The sequence below is a fragment of the Lepisma saccharinum genome, chromosome 16 (assembly GCF_977018435.1).
Source record: "Lepisma saccharinum chromosome 16, izLepSacc3.1, whole genome shotgun sequence".
NCBI classification, from domain to species: Eukaryota; Metazoa; Arthropoda; class Insecta; order Zygentoma; family Lepismatidae; genus Lepisma; species Lepisma saccharinum.
The window spans coordinates 32659260-32677756 of record NC_139244.1 but is presented as its reverse complement, the minus strand read 5'-3'; the positions used below and the strand labels follow the sequence as shown (position 1 = coordinate 32677756).

The window sequence follows — 18497 nt, the reverse complement described above, 5'->3', positions numbered from 1 at the left end:
CCTTCTCCCAAAGCAGGGTGCAAACTCCAGATTTATATGTTTTTTCCATTGAAATTCGGGGACGTGCCCCCCCCCCCAAACCCCCTTCCTCGGTCTGGTGTTCTGAATTGTACACGGATGCATGCGATGATGTTTTAGCTGAAAAACAAAAGTTATCCGAAGTAGATTGCTCCCATAGTGCCCGAGTTATAACAATTTTCCTCCAAAGAGTGTTCGAATTTAAAATTCCCGCCGAGAAGCCTGGGCGAGAGAAATTTCTCTCTCTCTCTCTCTCTCCTCCTGTCATCACTGGTTTCTAGCGCCGTGGTTGTGTTGCGCATAAAAGGGGCCTAAAAGTTGAGGCCGAAACTTACAAACAAGATTTCCTGTTCCCGTGCAGAATTTCATAACGATATATTTAAATAAATATTTTTTTTTTTTTAAAAAAAAAAAAAGTCAATGAAGACGAAATTCCCTGACATTTCCCTGACTTTTTTTGACACCTCAAATTCCCTGACTTTTCCCGGTTTTCCAGGTTTTCCAGGTCTGTCGCCACCCTGATTATTTTTGTTACTTTTCCTCATCAAAAACCAGGGTGCGCATTATACATGCGTAAATACGGTAATTCTAATTTAATATGCTCATTTATTGTTTCTATATCTTAAGCTCTGAAGTATCCTACTTCATTTCTGAAACAAACCTTAGTTTGAAGAATCTATTTATGATAATTTTCATAGCCTTTGCATTGTTCCATAATCCTACAAAGTAGATAATGTGCATGATATCAATGAACATGGAAAAAATGTTTATAAAAAAAGTATGTAGTAATATTTTTTGAAACTACAAGCATCTAAAATGTCGTGTGAAGTTTGCTTTGTAAAAATAAATAATACTGGTTCAGTAAACCCATATATTTCACAGAATTTTCTGAAAGACTGAGGAAGGTCGTAAAGTAAAATCTAGAAGTGTCACACACGCCACAATTACAAAAATTATATTTTCTGTAGCTGAAAATTGAGATGAGGAAGGAATATTCTGAAATTAAACAACTTACATCAAGGAAAATTAAATTACATGGATTGAAGGTTCTAAGGAAATATTTAAAAAAAAATTAATGTAAATTTGTCTGAATTTCAAAACCCCCACAATGGAAATGCCATTTTGTGACCTTCAGATCTTCACAACCCTTAGATAGACAATTATACTCTGTTGATAAAAATGTGTATTCAAAATTCATTTTACAACAATATTCAAAATTCATTTTACAACAATCAAACAATTTGTATTTACATGATATGCTCTCTTGAATGCTCAATGAGGCTGCCATGATCAGGGTAATCCTTGTTGCATACAAAACAGGTGTGAGCCTTCTCCTCACTGTGAGTTTTTTTGTGCTGCGTGAGATCATCACTTTTTGAAAATGTCTTGTCACATATTGGACACAGAAAAAGATCAGGTGGACTAAGCTTCTTTGCATGAAAAAGCTGCTTCTCCTGAATATTGTTCCTCTTTGCATGAACATGCTGCTTCTCCTGAAAATTGTTCCTCTTTAAATGAACATTGCGCTCCTCTTGAAAATTCTTTCTCTTTGCATGAACATGCTGCTTATCCAGAAAATGGTTCCTTAAGTGAACGTGCAGCTGGTATTTTACAGCAAACGCTTTGTTGCACACTGAACACTTGTAAGGGTTATTCTCAACGTGTCCCCTTACATGTGCTGACAAATAGTTAATCCTTGTGTACCTTTTCTTACACACGGGGCACTGAAGGTGCTTCAATTCATCATGTGTCCTTGAGTGAACAATCAGGCTGTCAGCGTCAGGGAAAGTCATGTTGCAAACAGAGCAGGCACATGTCCTAGAGTGAACTTTCAAGTGAGCAGAAAGTTGTTTTTCACTACGGAACAATTTTCCACAATGTTTACAGAGAGGGCCTGACTTCTTTTGCTTGTCATGCTGTACTGAGTCAGTGGTCTTCTTATTTACACGATTTCTTTTACTTTTCCTTGCTGTTGCACAACCTGCAGATTGCCTGAAATGAAACAAAAACATTAGATTAGATTTCAAATTATAAACATACAAAGAATATGCTTCTTGTTCTTCCCATACCTAAAACAATTACAAAGAAAGCCAGATTGTACATTTTATCTTCTTGGTTCCAATCAAGTAATAAAAAACCTTTCCACATTTTATACTTTCCTTCATTATAGGATCCTTTGTGATGACTCTTAACCCTCTGTTAGGCATGTTGGTCACCCATCAGTATTAAATGCAAGATTGCAAGACTGTGAACTACACTGTGCATAGGTGCTTTTGTGCAGCTCAACATTCTTTCTTGTCCTTGTTCTGATCTCCTCTGCATAGTTCTGTTGCACTTCTAAGCAACACAATATTATAAAGTTAACATCACTTGTTTGTTTGGCGACAGTTGTCTACCACATGCCTAAATATGTTATACTGCTCGCAATTCCAACTGACAGCTGGGAAACAACGAATCAGCGATCAGTTTAATTCTCTTCGAATGACATTGGGCATTTTTGAGTCACAAGGCACTGAAAATTCCTGGCAGCACAAAACAAATGAACATCGGATACACAGCATGTTGCCAAATGTACTGTAAAATGGAGGAGAGATAGAATTGATCACCCCCTTAACTAGATAAAAGTTGTCCAATAGTACACAAAGCATGGAAAATTGGTACACACTGTACAAACAAGCCAAGAAAAAACAACTGACAAAAACAGACATACACTTGGCAACATTGTAATGGGAGAGCGATGTTACCAGGTCTCCTTCATCGCACAATGCTAGAGCAACCTCGTGTTCAGACATCACCAAGGAATGCTTTCATTGTTACGCTAAATGCCTAAGTTGTTGGGTTATGCTTGTTAGATTAAGTTCTCTTAACATAAATAATGTATTTGTTGTGTATTTATGCTAAGGGAACCAAACCTAAGCTAACAATGCAGGCATTCCTATTGTGACGTCAAAACATGCAGTTGGTCTACTGTAGTGCAATAAAGGAGACCAGTTACCCCTAGAGCTCTTACTTCGCAACTGAGGTTGTTGACACTCATCGAAGCACCCCCCCCCCCCCCCCCGAAAACGATTGGTAAACAGATAGAGCTATGTAGCAAAAAGTAGGTCAGTCGTCAGTTGGGCTTGCGATCAGTACAAGAAATCTGTCAAACTCAAAAGACAAGACTGCACAGCAGATTAAGATGTTATACAGTACCAGGTTAATGAAGAAGATAAAAGTGACCGGAAGTGAATATGACACTGCTTTGGTTGTTACATATTTAGGCCCACACAAGACACCCGTCACACAACCAAGCGACTTATGTTCAAAGCAACTTATGTTAACGTTCTAATATTGTGTTGCTTAGAAATGTATCACAACAACACAGCTGAGTTTCGAACAAAGCTGACAGTGTATTTCATACTTAAAAGACAGTGAAAGGGTTGGCTGACAGGTGCCACCCATGCATCTAAGTACGTTACAGAAAAATACGCAATATGTAGAATGAAGGTTCCACTCTTATCTTCTTAGCAAAATTGCTGTTGGACTTCCAATAAGAAAGAAAGAGAGGAAAAAATGCAACATTCAGTCTCCCTACATCCACTTTCAGTATTTCAGAACCCACCAAAGTTACAAACATAAAATTCTATTGAGTGAGACACCTATCAAAATACAACATGGTACAATATAAATTTCCTGAACCAGTTCCTCATAAGCATACTTTATATGGTGTGAAAGAACTCTTCAAGACCTTTCCAACGTCATCTGAATCACTTCTGCAGATGCCCTGATTGATGAAATATTGAAATTTAAAGTTAACATGATGTTGAAAAAATGGTCAAAATTGCACATTTTGCATTCCTATAATTTCGGAAATACAAAAGATATGGATCTATAACTTTGCGTATTTTCCTACCTCAGGCGACCCTTTCAGTATGCCAAATTTCAAATGAATAAAAATGTGTGAGGTTGAAAAGTGCCTCTCCATTGGTTGATTTCACATGGAATGGCCCTGTGGCAAAAATGTGATTGGGGATAAGTTTCCACTTCTCTTGTTATTTAATGAGTTGTAGGTATGCTTACCTGCATGGTGCAGAAGATGGGCATGACTTTGTGAAGGCCATTGTCCCAGCCCTTCTATGACCCCTAGGTGATCGAATGCAGGACTCAAGATGTTGACCTGTTGCAGAACATCCCTGAAAGTTATTTTCCTCTTGTCTCTCCTCATCAATGAAAATTTTAGTTCATTTCAATTTATTTTTCACCACTTCATCCTTCTTCTTGTAGACATGAAATCTACACTCTATTGGGGCAGGTTCTTGCCGAGAGCAGGCTTTATCTTGTGACAGTGCTGGATTTATTTAACAGAGGATTCCAAATACAGCATTAGCCATTTTACATTGGAATGTAGTAACAAGAAAAAATAACAAACTTAAAATTATATGCAGTAAAGTGACTTACACATTATTACACAACAGCCTCCTAAAATATGTCAGAGTTTCAAAAATGCCTACTTGGTTTGCTAAATTACTGCATTGGCTGGGTAGTCAGTCTGTGGAACAAGGGATGCTGGATGAATCATAATATTGGCTTCTGACAAGCAAAATGTTAATTGCTTTGGGTGGTACGAAAGTGAATTTCCTGACCTTGTCTTTGGCTATTTTATGCAGCCATAAAATATATGATCTGCCAGTTTGCGTCTCTTGAGAGAAGTATGGATAATTAACATTTTCAGAAGGTTGGGCTATCGCAGGTGTTTTGTAGATTAAATTCGGTAATGTGAAATGGCCAAGAAGAATGGGATGTTAGAGCACATGTGACAGCACTGGGTCTGCCATTTTGAACAACTACTGTAACGTACTACACACTGTAGTAATGTCTGTATTAAATCTACGAGTCACATAATTCAGTTGTCTTATTCCACTGTCATAGGCAACTCAATTAGTTTTGACTAACTTTTTAATGATGCATTTCAGGATCAGGCTTCCTGATATTGGTACTTGATTCAGTGTCCATTCACTCTATCAGTTTGATTGAAGGTCAAGGAAACACCGTGAATATCCTTGGGTCATTCCACGTCAATTCATCCAGGCCATGTCACCCACCATCCCCGATTTTGATGAAATTCGGTATGCTTATAGAACTTTTGATGATGATTACAAAAATGACAACTTTTTTTAAAATTGATCAAGGGGTTCAGAAGTTATGCACTTTTTAAGACCTCCGTGTACGCCACAAGCGGCTCCATTTTGAATGACACGCATTAGGTTATAAACGATCGTATCTTCCCTCGGGTTTGCCGTAGAAACTTCAAGTTTGTTTTCTTTTGTTCAGAATAGTATAAGCTTTCATTTAAATAACGTTTCAGATGAATGCATCAGTAAACATGTATTTTTATATATAGTTTTATGTAGTATTTTTTTAGAAAAATAAATGACTAACTTCAAGAGCGAATTTCATGCAATGCCCCCCCTTCAATTTTCCCCCAATTTTATATGTAGGTAGCTCAGAGTGTGTACTAATGCCTGATGAAAAAATTGGGATGGGCGGTTCAGAGACAGGGTGATAAAAAAATCATTTGCATAAAATGACATTAAAAGTAAATCTTATTTAAAATGCTTATGTATTTAGCACAAAGCCTGAAGTACAATATGTTTCAAGTTACAATATTCAAAATTCATGTTCACTATGTGTGAATGTAAGCATAGGCGTAACCTGGCGGGGGGCAAAGGGAAGCACTTGCCTCCTCCAAAATTTATAAGTTGAATATATTTTGTGATCCTCCTGGCACTTGAGGAACAAACGAATAATAATTGTGATTTTTCAAATGTATTTATCAAATAATCCTGGACAATATTTTTATGCGGTGGAAAACTTTGTGATTATCTCAACCCGAAGATAGTTTCCAAGTGACCTATTAAGATAGTACTTAAAAATTGTACTCTATGCTTTCCCAAAATTTCATGTACTATAAATTGTGCCGTTCACATTTTAGATGGATATTTTGACCATTTCAAACACACTAAAGTATTTGACTTATCACTAAGTGCATATGTCTATCCATTTGTGTTGTTAATGTTCACTGGACACAGCATACGTTTTGGCCAGTAGTGGGAAGTTGATGGACCAAGTGGATGCAAGAATTTAATAGCTGCATCGCCATTGTCACGTGGACTTTTGAAGCAATCCTATAAACAAGTTTGAGTCACGCACACACATGTCATACATAACTGTTTACTGTTGGAATTCGGAAAGTCACTTCTTCACAAAAGTCAAACTATACAGTTATACAAAACATATTACATGACAACTTACTATTTTTGCTCTTACTGTTAAACAACTAGTGTTTCGAAGTAAATAGTTACAAAGTTACAAGTACAGTTACTTTTTATTAATTCTAACTGTAACTAGCTACTTTTAAAAATAAGTACTTGTAACGTTAACAACGGTAACAGAGTTACGTTTTGCAGTAGGGAAATAGCTAAATTGGACAATTCTGTTCCAGACTATAAAAATAAAATATGTACCTTCTCCGCATGCTACGTGAAAGGATTTTCTTGGAATTGCTGGCAAGGAAGCTATACTTTGTTGCATGCTAAATTTAGAACATCCACGCTTTACTGTAATTCATTTCTAATTGTATGTAAAAACTCCATTGTTTTTGGTAGACTGATGCGTTCATTTGGAATGTTGTTGTTCAGCTAGGAAAAAGTCATTGTCGAGGGAGTGGATCTTTGGATATTGTTGAACTTGGAATGGAGGAGAAAGAAATAGGTGCAAGTGTAATCAATGACACCATATTCAAAATACCATGGTCAGCATACAAATGATTTTTAATTATAATCGTTCAAGCAAAGCTGACTGTGTTTTCCATCATTTATTAGCAGTAATAATGTAAATATATGAATACATATTATGTACTAGAAACATAAGTAAAACACGGAAGTCTTCATGATCATTGATTTTGTGTAACGTTTACACAAATCAATGATCATTAACAGTATGTTACTGTTACAGTAACTGTAAAAGAAACTCAGTTACTTTCAAAGTACCAGTAACAATAACTGAGTAACTTTTTTAAAGATTGACTGTAACTCAGTTACTTGTAAAAAGTAACTTACGGAACCTGTAAGTTCAAAATAGTGCATTCCTACTGGTACTGTTGTAGTACTTTGCAATCGCTGACACATTGTACTGTGGGTTGTTGTCATTTCACCCTAGATGATTACTAAGAAATTTATGCCTTGAATACTATTTCTACATAATTGCCGTACTTGTTGCTTTATACTATAGAAGTCTTTACAAGTATTTTTACTGTTCCAACCATCCCGTCAGAAGGATATTTTCTGTGGTATGTGGCGAAAAAGCTCCATTTGAAAAAACATCAATCAGCACAAATGTGTAGTATTAATTCTTTCTTCATATTACGTATCCCCATGAAGAGTAGCCAAAAAAGAACTTCCATATATAGATAAAATGCACAAAAAGAATGTTCTCGAAGATAAATTTGCTAAACTTCGGAATGTTAATAATAATTATATAATATATAAAATTTTAAAAAATGAAGACTGTTCAAACTAACTTAGATACAGTGGAACCTCAATTTTACGTTATCCAGGAGACCAAGAAGAAAAAAAAACTTAATATGCGGGAAAATATAAAATCTTGGAAAATTTCTAACCAGACCATCAAGATTGAATGCAAAATAAAGGAAAATGTAAAATCGAGGAACTTAAATCGGGGTTCCACTGTAATTATTACTTGCAAATTTTAAATTAATCTATAAATTTTGGAGAGGGCACGAGCTTCCCTTTGCCCCCGCCAGGTTACGCCTATGCTTACACTCACACATAGTGAACATAAATTTTGAATATTGTAACTTGAAACATACTGTACTTCAGGCTTTGTGCTAAATACATAAGCATTTTAAATAAGATTTACTTTTAATGTCATTTTATGCAAATGATTTTTTTATCACCCTGTCTCTGAACCGCCCATCCCATTTTTTTCATCAGGCATTAGTACACACTCTGAGCTACCTACATATAAAATTGGGGGAAAATTGAAAGGGGGCCATTGCATGAAATTCGCTCTTGAAGTTAGTCATTTATTTTTCTAAAAAAATACTACATAAAACTATATATAAAAATACATGTTTACTGATGCATTCATCTGAAACTTTATTTAAATGAAAGCTTATACTATTCTGAACAAAAGAAAACAAACTTGAAGTTTCTACGGCAAACCCGAGGGAAGATACGATCGTTTATAACCTAATGCGTGTCATTCAAAGTGGAGCCGCTTGTGGCGTACACGGAGATCTTAAAAAGCACATAACTTCTGAACCCCTTGACCAATTTTAAAAAAGTTGTCATTTTTGTAATCAGCATCAAAAGTTCTATAAGCATACCGAATTTCATCAAAATCGGGGATTTTAGGTGACATTTTCACAAAATTCTGGGTGATTTGACATGGAATGACCCCCTTGTTTTACTATATCAAAAAGATGAAATAGTAATTGCATTTACTCAAAATTGAATAATTTTGTCATAAAATTGTGTTCATTAACTTTTTAATGAGTGTTACCTTAGCCAGAATTTATAGTATTAAAACATGGAATTTGTTTGAAATTAATGGAGTTACACCTGTTTACCTGGTTCATCATGCATTGCATTCCCCCATATCACACTAGGTAATATATGGGCAAGGAGCAGTGCAATTCAGTAAAAGACCCAATTGGAAGTTCATTAATTTGTAAACCATACATGAACAAAACATATCAATGTATAATGAGAAAATAATATAGTGGAACAACAGAAAAAACAGATTTTATATTTTCCTGCTTAAGTTCTTAGGTGCATAACCCCATAAAAAAATATAATAGATGTTCCTTGGTACAGAACTCGTGCCATTTTAACTACAATGTCCAAGGAGTCAAACTGCAATTTCATAATTTCTGTCTTCCAAAAAGTCCACAATCTTTCAAATTTACACTTATAACTAAAAATTAATAAAAAAATAAAGAAAGTAACACGCATACAATACCTCAATTACAGATAAAAAAATGAAAACAAAAAGGTATAACGTAAAGCAGATCTATTACATTCAATCTATACTATATCCCAGGAGTCTGTGGAGCAGACAAATGAAAACAATTCCTCTGCACAAGTAGTGACTAGAGAGGGCTCGACCAATGAACTTGTGAGAGGGAGGACCACTCACTTCCTCCCCATCTCTACCTGGAACAGACAGTAACTCTTAATTTCTGATTATAATACCTCATTATGATTGCTTTGGAAGAACTACTTGACTAACCTTGCATCTGAAGCCATTTCTTCCGTAGATATATCAAGTGTGGCTGGAGTATATTCTTCATCAACTACAAATTCCTCCTTCACCACCACATCCAACCATTCTTTTGCTGAAGTCTCTTGTATTGTTTCTTGTGAACTGATTGGCTGCCTTCTTATTTTCTTTCTTTTCCCTTGTTCAGTAGGTTCTCTTGACTCCTTCGATTTCTGTAAATGTTTATTCAATGTCAAATTACTTGGAAAGTTGATCAGGGTGACTGCAGACAAGCAGAAATGAAATTCCCTGACTTTTCCAGGTATTCCAGGGCAAATTTTATATTTTTCCCTGACAATTGTAAACTAAATCAGTTTTTACAAATGGAACTAATAAACTAGCATACAGATCCAGGCATGGATTGTGTTAAGTACCAATATCATCTTGAGAGAAACCGACTTCATTATTCTATGATTTGAAACTGTAAAATAGTGAAGTTGGAAAATTATTACAATCCACAAGCTACGAAGAATTTATTACAGGATTTTTTTCATATGCAGCCAGTTTTCAATAAAAAAAGTTTAAAAAGTTGTGACTAAATGAGATTTGAGTGAAGTGCCATTGATGAAAAAAGAAATTTTGTAATTTATCAATCTCCTTAGACTTTCTCATTATTACATGTTGATATTTCCACTGAGGTTTGGATCCTTCTGCTTGCAAGACCCATGAGTGCAGACACATTTTTCAATGCATTAACACTTGTAACATACTTTTTCCTCTGTAAATGAAACAACTTAACCTTTGCACATATGAGCGAGATTTAAGACAGGGCAAATTTGTGGCTTATTCGATGCACACATGGCAACACAAAGTATCTGCTTGGCACCAAAACTCTTAAAATCCCTTAAACCTGATTCTCGGGAGTAAATGTTCTGAAAGTGAAACAATGGAATCGGACACAACAAAGTGTTATATTTCCTTAAGGTAAACGCCCCTAAGTTCGACAGGTTAAGGAAAATTTTTGCAGTTAATTGCTTGTAGTGGTGTATTGTTTCATTGAAAAAAGGTTCCTGGACCATATTTAAATTTATCCTGAAAAAAGGTTCCTAGCCCGTATTTAAATTGTTCCGGAGAAAATGTTCCTGGATGGAATTTAAATTCATCCGGAAAAAAATGTTCCAGGACCAAATTGAAATACTTCACAGATAAAAAGGTTATTTACGGTCCAGAACCCATTTACGGGTGCCGATTTTCTCTCCGGGACCGGAATTGAATTATTTAATATTCCTGGACCTTTAGCAACCCTGCTAATAACTAGGGAGTGTGCAGGACAGAACTTTTTTTGGTCGGGATGGGAGAGAATCGTGATTTCCGGACCAAGCCGGGTAATTTTTGGGATGGGAAATATTTAAAAATTTCCCGACGCTGTGGAAATCACGAAGTTTATGTCACTGTATTTTATTTTATTATTATTATTTTATTTTATTATTTTTTTTTTTTTTTTACAATTTCCAAGAAGTGTCAAGACACTTACAATGCAGAAAACATCAAGAATTAACCACTTTTAAAAATAACCATTTGAAAGTTCCTGACTGCTCGGGACACTGAAAAGTTTGGAAATCATTCACCGAAGTCGGAATCGGGACCAGAGATGTCCAGCCTCATGAGTCCCAGACTCAAACTCAGCCTCGACCTCCATGACCATTGCGAGGCTGAGGCCGAGTTGGAGTTCAGGCTGAGGCCGTGTGAGGCCGGAGGGCGACCTTAAACTTGAGGCCGGGCCTCACGAGGCCAAAGTAAAATGGCCGGGAAATTATTTTTATCGCTCTTGGTACCAGGTATTCTGGATCCCGCACCATTATTATTATTTTTAAAAAAGGGAGGGAGTGAGTCAGTCATTCATTCATTTATTTCAGTGATCAGAGCCTCCCCAATAATTTTGACAAGTCCGCGCCTCTGTCTCCACCAAGCCACAAGGTTGGTAGCACAAAGAGCTGGGTTGAGGATGAAGACAAGGTCGTATTGTGAATATATACTTCTTGCACACAACCGTGTGTGTGTGTGTCCTATGAACTGGTGAGACGACGAGAGGCCACCCTGACTAACGCTGCTGCTGTCTTAGAGGGTAAGACCCATTTTATCCAAATGGACTTTCCACTTGGAACTTGCTTTCTAGTTAATAGTTAAACGATTGGCCATGAAGTTAGTAATTAGTACTTAGGTATTATGATGTTAAGATTGAGGACAATAAACAATTGTTACCTCATGGAACAGTGTTGTTAAATGAAGGCTTAGTATTAAGTATATCATAAATAGTACCTTACGCAATAGCGTTACACTTGGTGGAGGTGCGATCTCTGCATTATACAGCAGAGGGCCGATCCCAGTTACCCCCGGAAATTGGTTGTCTAGATACTGTAATTGTAGGTACAATGTTGTCTCTTGTGTTTTCTTGGTGATCTTTGGTTCGAAAGTGTTAGTTCTCATTTTGTTGGTTTCTGTTGTATTGATTCCGCTGGTTCGAAAATTGATTATTATGCTTTATTGAGGTATCCGCCTCGTTCGTTGTCAGGAATTATGTGATTTTAATGGTTCTTACACGTCAACAGAAGTTTGGTGAACGCAAACCCCTGCTTACTGCGACTGTTACGTGTCCTCTCCCTGCTTGCTCGAAGGAAGCAATACATACACCGCTACCTGCCGAAAGTGATATATTTGAAATGCCGGATCCTTTAACACCAGGTACGTCAAACCTCACTATGTGTTCTTACGCTAGGGTTCCATCGAACCAACTGGATATTTTTAATGCTGACCCTGGAGAAAGTATAACAGAATGATTAGTTTGAAAGGCGTTCCAAAGATACACAAAGAGGAGATAAAGTTGAGACCAGTAATGGACTGCAAAAACAATATTTTGGAACAATGGAAAAAGAAAGTTATTGAAGTGTTAGTAACACAGCAAGAAAGCAGAGCAGTTAAGAACAGTGAACAAGTGGTGGTCCTCATAAAAGGACTTAAGTTGAATGAGATGAAGACGACAATGTTTAGCTTAGACGTGAAAAGTATGTTCCCAGCATCAAGAGGGGACATGTTTTGGACATTGTTAAAAAGAGAATGGGATAGTGAAAGTGTAGTGAAGGCGCTGGAAACGATATGGAATAACAGTTACAGTATAATGGGGGATAAAATAATGTTAATGAGTGATGGACTGAATATAGGTTCTACCCTAAGCCCAACATTGGCTGAATTGGTTATGAATGAATGGGAAAAGAAAGTAGTAGAAAAAGGAGGTGACAAAATGATTCTGTCTTGCAGATATGTGGACCATTGTTTTGGCATATGGAAGGGAACGAAGAGGCAGCTCGACCTATTTGCCAAAGAAATACAAGATGAAGAAAGAGGGATATTATTGGAACTCAAAATAGAAGAAGACGACAAGATAAGCTACCTAGATATATTGACGAAAAGGAAGAGAGGACAAGAAATTGAAACCATTTGGCATCAGAAGTAGTGTGCACCAGGGGTAATCTGCCACGAAAGAAGCGATTTAAGTGAGGTGACAAAAATTAATTTTATAAAGAATATGGAGGACAGAATCAAGAAAATATGCACGGAAGAATGTGAAAAAGAAGGCAAAATAAATAGCCTATGGAAACAGCTGGAAAAGAATGGCTACGAGCAGGAGGATAGACCGGACATAAACAGAAGGAAGAAAAGTGGCAGGGGAAAATTGGAAGAGAAAGAAAAAGAGAGGAGGTTTGGAATAAGGAGTATGGGGAAGACCACAGAAAAGATATGCAAAGTGCTTAGAAAAGCGAGCATTAAAACTTACAGGAAGGGAGGGAGAAGCATCTTAAGAATAGCAAAGAATGCAAACAAGAAAAAGGAAAACAGAAAAGAGGAAAGGATTATCTACAAAGTGAAATGTAAAGAATGTCAGAGTGTGTACATAAAAGAAATGAAAAAGAGGCTGAAAGACAGGTTGAAACAACATAGGGATGATGTACGACTTAAGAGAGAGAGAGAGAAATGTGATATTTAAAAACACAAGCGAAACAGGACATGACAGAGTGGGATGAGGCTAAGCTGATAGGAAGGGAGAAGAGAATATTTGTGAGAAAATGGAAGGAGGCCAAGCAAATAGAGAAGAAAGGGGAAGAAGCCACAATGAACTGGAATGGGGGACTGAAGATAAACAAAGAATGGAAGAAGGTGTTAGAAAGAGTGGAAAGGACAAGAGAGAAAGAGGAGAGAAGAAGGAAGAAGAATGAAGGAAAAAGAGTGCAAGATAAAGAGTCCAACCACATTCACTTTTAGGTGAAAGTACAGTTGACAAGGGAAAGCCACCTGCTAGAATGTTCCAGAACAACTTTCTAATAGTCTGGAGGGGAGTATTTTTGTGTGTATATATATATCATCCTGTTTTGTACCTTGTTACATTTGTACTCAGTGCAGAGTCTGAAGACCTTGCTAGAAGGTTGAAACGTTACGTTTACTTTATGTTTTATAAAAAAAAAAAATTCTGCCTTGGTCAGCATATTGAGTTATTCATATCATGGAAACAAGGCTTAATGGTGTTACAATATTTGAAGTACAATAAAGATTGTCAAGTTCCCTAGGTTCTAGGTGGTACTAATTTACTATCCTTCGGACACATTTATTTATTTGTAGAGAAGAAACTACTTACCGTAATAAGTTCCTGTAGCATTGTCGAACATCGGGAAGGTGTTTTGTGTGATTTGGGAATGTTTCAGAGCTGAAATTCATGTTCTTCGTTGAAAATTAATTCTCCGACGGAGATAGCGTTTGGCGCGTACATCTTCCGACACCATCACGTTCGTACACCTTCGTACACCATCACCTTCGTACACCGTCGTGACTATCATGACGTGTCGTGATTGTGTTTTGTTGTTGTGCAGTGTTTCGAACTCCCTGCGTTTGCGACGAGAGTTAGAACTGTGGATCGAGGGTTTGGAGAATGACGTGTGGTGGGTGTGTTGTAAAGTTTGTGGCGGGTGTGGACAAACCATTGGCGCGTGGATAGGTTAGTAGGGCCACGCAAAGGTTTCAATAGTTAAAAAGATAGCTCCACGAACCATTGGCGCTAGCCCCACGAACCATTGGCGCGTGGATAGGTTAGTAGGCCACGCAATGGTTTCAATAGTGAAAAAGAAAGCCCCACGAACCATTGGCGCTAGCCCCACGAACCATTGGCGCTAGCCCCACGAACCATTGGCGCGTGGATAGGTTAGTAGGCCACGCAATGGTTTCAATAGTGAAAAAGAAAACCCCACGAACCATTGGCGCTAGCCCCACGAACCATTGGCGCTAGCCCCACAAACCATTGGCGCTAGCCCCACGAACCATTGGCGCTAGCCCCACGAACCATTGGCGCGTGGATAGGTTAGTAGGCCACGCAATGGTTTCAATAGTGAAAAAGAAAACCCCACGAACCATTGGCGCTAGCCCCACGAACCACTGGCGCTAGCCCCACAAACCATTGGCGCTAGCCCCACGAACCATTGGCGCTAGCCCCACAAACCATTGGCGCTAGCCCCACGAACCATTGGCGCTAGCCCCACAAACCATTGGCGCTAGCCCCACGAACCATTGGCGCGTGGTTAGGTTAGTAGGCCACGCAATGGTTTCAATAGTGAAAAAGAAAACCCCACGAACCATTGGCGCTAGCCCCACGAACCATTGGCGCTAGCCCCACAAACCATTGGCGCTAGCCCCACGAACCATTGGCGCTAGCCCCACAAACCATTGGCGCTAGCCCCACGAACCATTGGCGCGTGGTTAGGTTAGTAGGCCACGCAATGGTTTCAATAGTGAAAAAGAAAACCCCACGAACCATTGGCGCTAGCCCCACGAACCATTGGCGCTAGCCCCACAAACCATTGGCGCTAGCCCCACGAATTATTGGCGCTAGCCCCACGAACCATTGGCGCTAGCCCCACGAACCATTGGCGCGTGGTTAGGTTAGTAGGCCACGCAATGGTTTCAATAGTGAAAAAGAAAACCCCACGAACCATTGGCGCTAGCCCCACGAACCATTGGCGCTAGCCCCACGAACCATTGGCGCTAGCCCCACAAACCATTGGCGCTAGCCCCACGAACCATTGGCGCTAGCCCCACGAACCATTGGCGCGTGGTTAGGTTAGTAGGCCACGCAATGGTTTCAATAGTGAAAAAGAAAACCCCACGAACCATTGGCGCTAGCCCCACGAACCATTGGCGCTAGCCCCACAAACCATTGGCGCTAGCCCCACGAATTATTGGCGCTAGCCCCACGAACCATTGGCGCTAGCCCCACGAACCATTGGCGCGTGGTTAGGTTAGTAGGCCACGCAATGGTTTCAATAGTGAAAAAGAAAACCCCACGAACCATTGGCGCTAGCCCCACGAACCATTGGCGCTAGCCCCACGAACCATTGGCGCTAGCCCCACAAACCATTGGCGCTAGCCCCACGAACCATTGGCGCTAGCCCCACGAACCATTGGCGCGTGGTTAGGTTAGTAGGCCACGCAATGGTTTCAATAGTGAAAAAGAAAACCCCACGAACCATTGGCGCTAGCCCCACGAACCATTGGCGCTAGCCCCACGAACCATTGGTGCGTGGATAGGTTAGTTGAGTTAGGTTGGGATACATAGTTAAAATTTGGTGTCAGAACGCGAAAAATAAAGTTAAAAAGAAATAGATCTGATTAAGTTTGTCGACGGGCATTTCTTGGGTTCCGAAGGTTGAAACACTGCATAACAATTGAAAATCGAGAAAAAACAAGGCCGATGCGTCATTCCTACGCGTTATTATTTACGAAGGTGTGCGCGCCATGTTGTGTGTGAGGCAAACGGAAAGGTAGGAGGAAGAAGTAGTCGTTAGGTGAAAAATTGCTCTTAGTTTCATCAAACCAACGTCAATACACGTTCAGGAATGTTCCGCGAAGCAGATACGTAAGTTTGAATGTCAAAAATTTGGCAAAAGAGAAGCCGGACGCGCAATTATGTAGGAAGGTGTACTCGCGATATTGTGTCTCAGGCAAGGGAAAACACCTACCAGAAAGACGTTCTGGTAATGTGAAAAATTGCAATTAATTTCATCAAAACAACGTTAATACACCTTCAGGAATGTTCCGCGAAGCAGATACGTAAGTATCAATGTCAAAAATTGACGAAACCGAAAAAATAGAGGTGTCCGAAGGATAGTAAATTTTTACCTTCTAGGTTATCTTATTTGATTTCTTCATTTATTGGGGAAAGCGACTTTGTACCCACCCTGTATTGTGTGTAAAGATAATGTGAAATAAAGGGTAACAGTTCGTTATATCGGAGACATTTTTCTTCAAATTTACAGGAGAAACTACTTACGGAAATCAGTTTCTGTAGCATTGTCGAAGTTCTTTGAGGTATTTTCTTTCATCTTTCAATCTATTTCAGCCGGAAATCAATTCCCGTTGCTTCAATTTAAGCGAAAATGTAACTACACCATTTTTTAACTATGTTTGCCTAACCTAACTGAATCTAACCTAACCTTCTGTGAACGATCCGTGGGGCTCTCCGGGAATTGTTTTTGGGGCTATTCGTGGCTGGTTATATGATACCAAATGGTTTTTGGGGCTATGCGTGAATGGTTTTTGGGGCTCGCACCATGACGTGCGTTCCGTAACACTTCGAATCTTATTTTAGTGTAAAAAAAGGTTTCTAATCATGTGAAAACCTTAATGGCACCTACAAATATGTTCCGTAATACACAATTGGTAAGTACGAACTATACGAAACACAAAATATCCGATTTTAAAGTGTCTCCGATATAACAAACTGATACCAAATAAAGAAATGGAAATTTCTTACCTGGCATAAACGTTCAGTGAGCATTTCCTCATAGTGCATCAAGCCGTCATTCTTACATTTTTTTTTGATGGCACATATTAACCTATGGAAGCTACTTTCAGATCGTACCCGACACATTCTTCTCCATTGGTATTCCACCAAATATTCATCGAATTGCTTTGCAGTTATTTTTTTCCCACGGAAGTATACCTTCGTTGCATTCCACAATGACTGAACCCGTTGTGTATGGGTACCATCGGCTGCTACCACGCCGTTTTCACATTCGCTGCGATTCACAATTTTATGAACATATGGCAGATCCTTGAGACCAGTGTAACCTTCCCATGTACCTGTATGCACTTCGCTACCTGGGGACACGTGGCGTTGAATAAACTTCAACGCACTTTTGACGTTATAAGGGCATATTTCAAGGCGAAGGTCATCGCTTCCATTTTCGATCATTCCAACAACCCACTGGCCTTGTTTTTCGAATTTCGATTCAGAAATCTGGACTACCTTGCCTGGACCTCCAATACGACCTTCAAGATTTTGATAGTCCCTGTAATCAGTAACTACCATTTTCCTGCAAAACGAGAATAGTTCTGCAATAGTTGATGGGCTAGGGACATTACCATCAAATCCAGGAACCTCGCTTAAAGCCTGCTCTTGCGATTCATCGTTTGCATAACTATATAATAAACTAAACACTGTGGGAAAATCACATTTAACGTTTTCTAACCATGTGCCTTTTACACGAGAAATTGTATATGAAAAGCCACTGGAATGTTTCTCCTCACACTTAAAGAACCCGCATTCGGAAGAGGATTCAGAACCTAGTATCGTCATGGGAGTTTTGTGTTCTGGACATAATCGAACCTTTGGAAGTAACCCATTCTCTTCACACCATTGTATGGAAGTCTCGTTGTTTTGAAATGTCTCATATAAACGATATCTATTCCACCGATTACCGTAGTTAACAAACATTGCACAGAGTACAAATGCATGCACACAGCATAAACAAGGATACAAAAATAACACAAATTTTGATATTTTTGCGAGTCTGTGAGGTAGTGTTGCGAAGTCGGATTAGGTTAAAAGAACCAGATCACACCTAGAAGGAAACTAAAAGTTAATTTATTTCGTCGAGCTGATACGAAATATAAATATGTTTAAAATCAATTAATTTCAGGACAATAATGCCTAAATGAGATGTAAAATGAGAAATACGCCTTCAAACATTACTGCAATTCACAAGGAACATTTCCACTACGACATGAAATACGAAATCCATCAGGGGTGCTCATCCACCCCAAGGCCAATGGCGCAATCCCCCCCAAAATCATGTCATGCGTCCCCCCCAAATCATATCATGTCTCTCCCACCA

General features: G+C 38.8%; 1 protein-coding gene across 1 annotated transcript; it reads right to left on the bottom strand.

The window, feature by feature from the left end:
* Positions 1-1184: 1184 nt before the first annotated feature.
* Positions 1185-18120, bottom strand: LOC146000381 (uncharacterized). The gene is made up of 3 exons (XM_083137951.1): positions 17135-18120; positions 9313-9515; positions 1185-2010 (listed from the first exon to the last, which is right to left on the bottom strand). Exons 1-3 carry the CDS (start codon positions 18095-18097, stop codon positions 1266-1268), a joined length of 1911 nt encoding a protein of 636 aa, XP_082994077.1. The 5' UTR covers positions 18098-18120; the 3' UTR covers positions 1185-1265.
* Positions 18121-18497: the final 377 nt, after the last annotated feature.

Bases quoted from the DNA above. Each gene is read 5' to 3' on its own strand.
- LOC146000381 (XM_083137951.1), bottom strand. From the start codon at position 18,097: ATGTTTGTTAACTACGGTAATCGGTGGAATAGATATCGTTTATATGAG. The intron at 9,516-17,134 runs GTAAGAAATTTC...AAACATTTACAG, and splicing joins TCACTGAACGTTTATGCCAG to AAATCGAAGGAGTCAAGAGA. The intron at 2,011-9,312 runs GTTAGTCAAGTA...GTTTCATTTCAG, and splicing joins GAAATGGCTTCAGATGCAAG to GCAATCTGCAGGTTGTGCAA.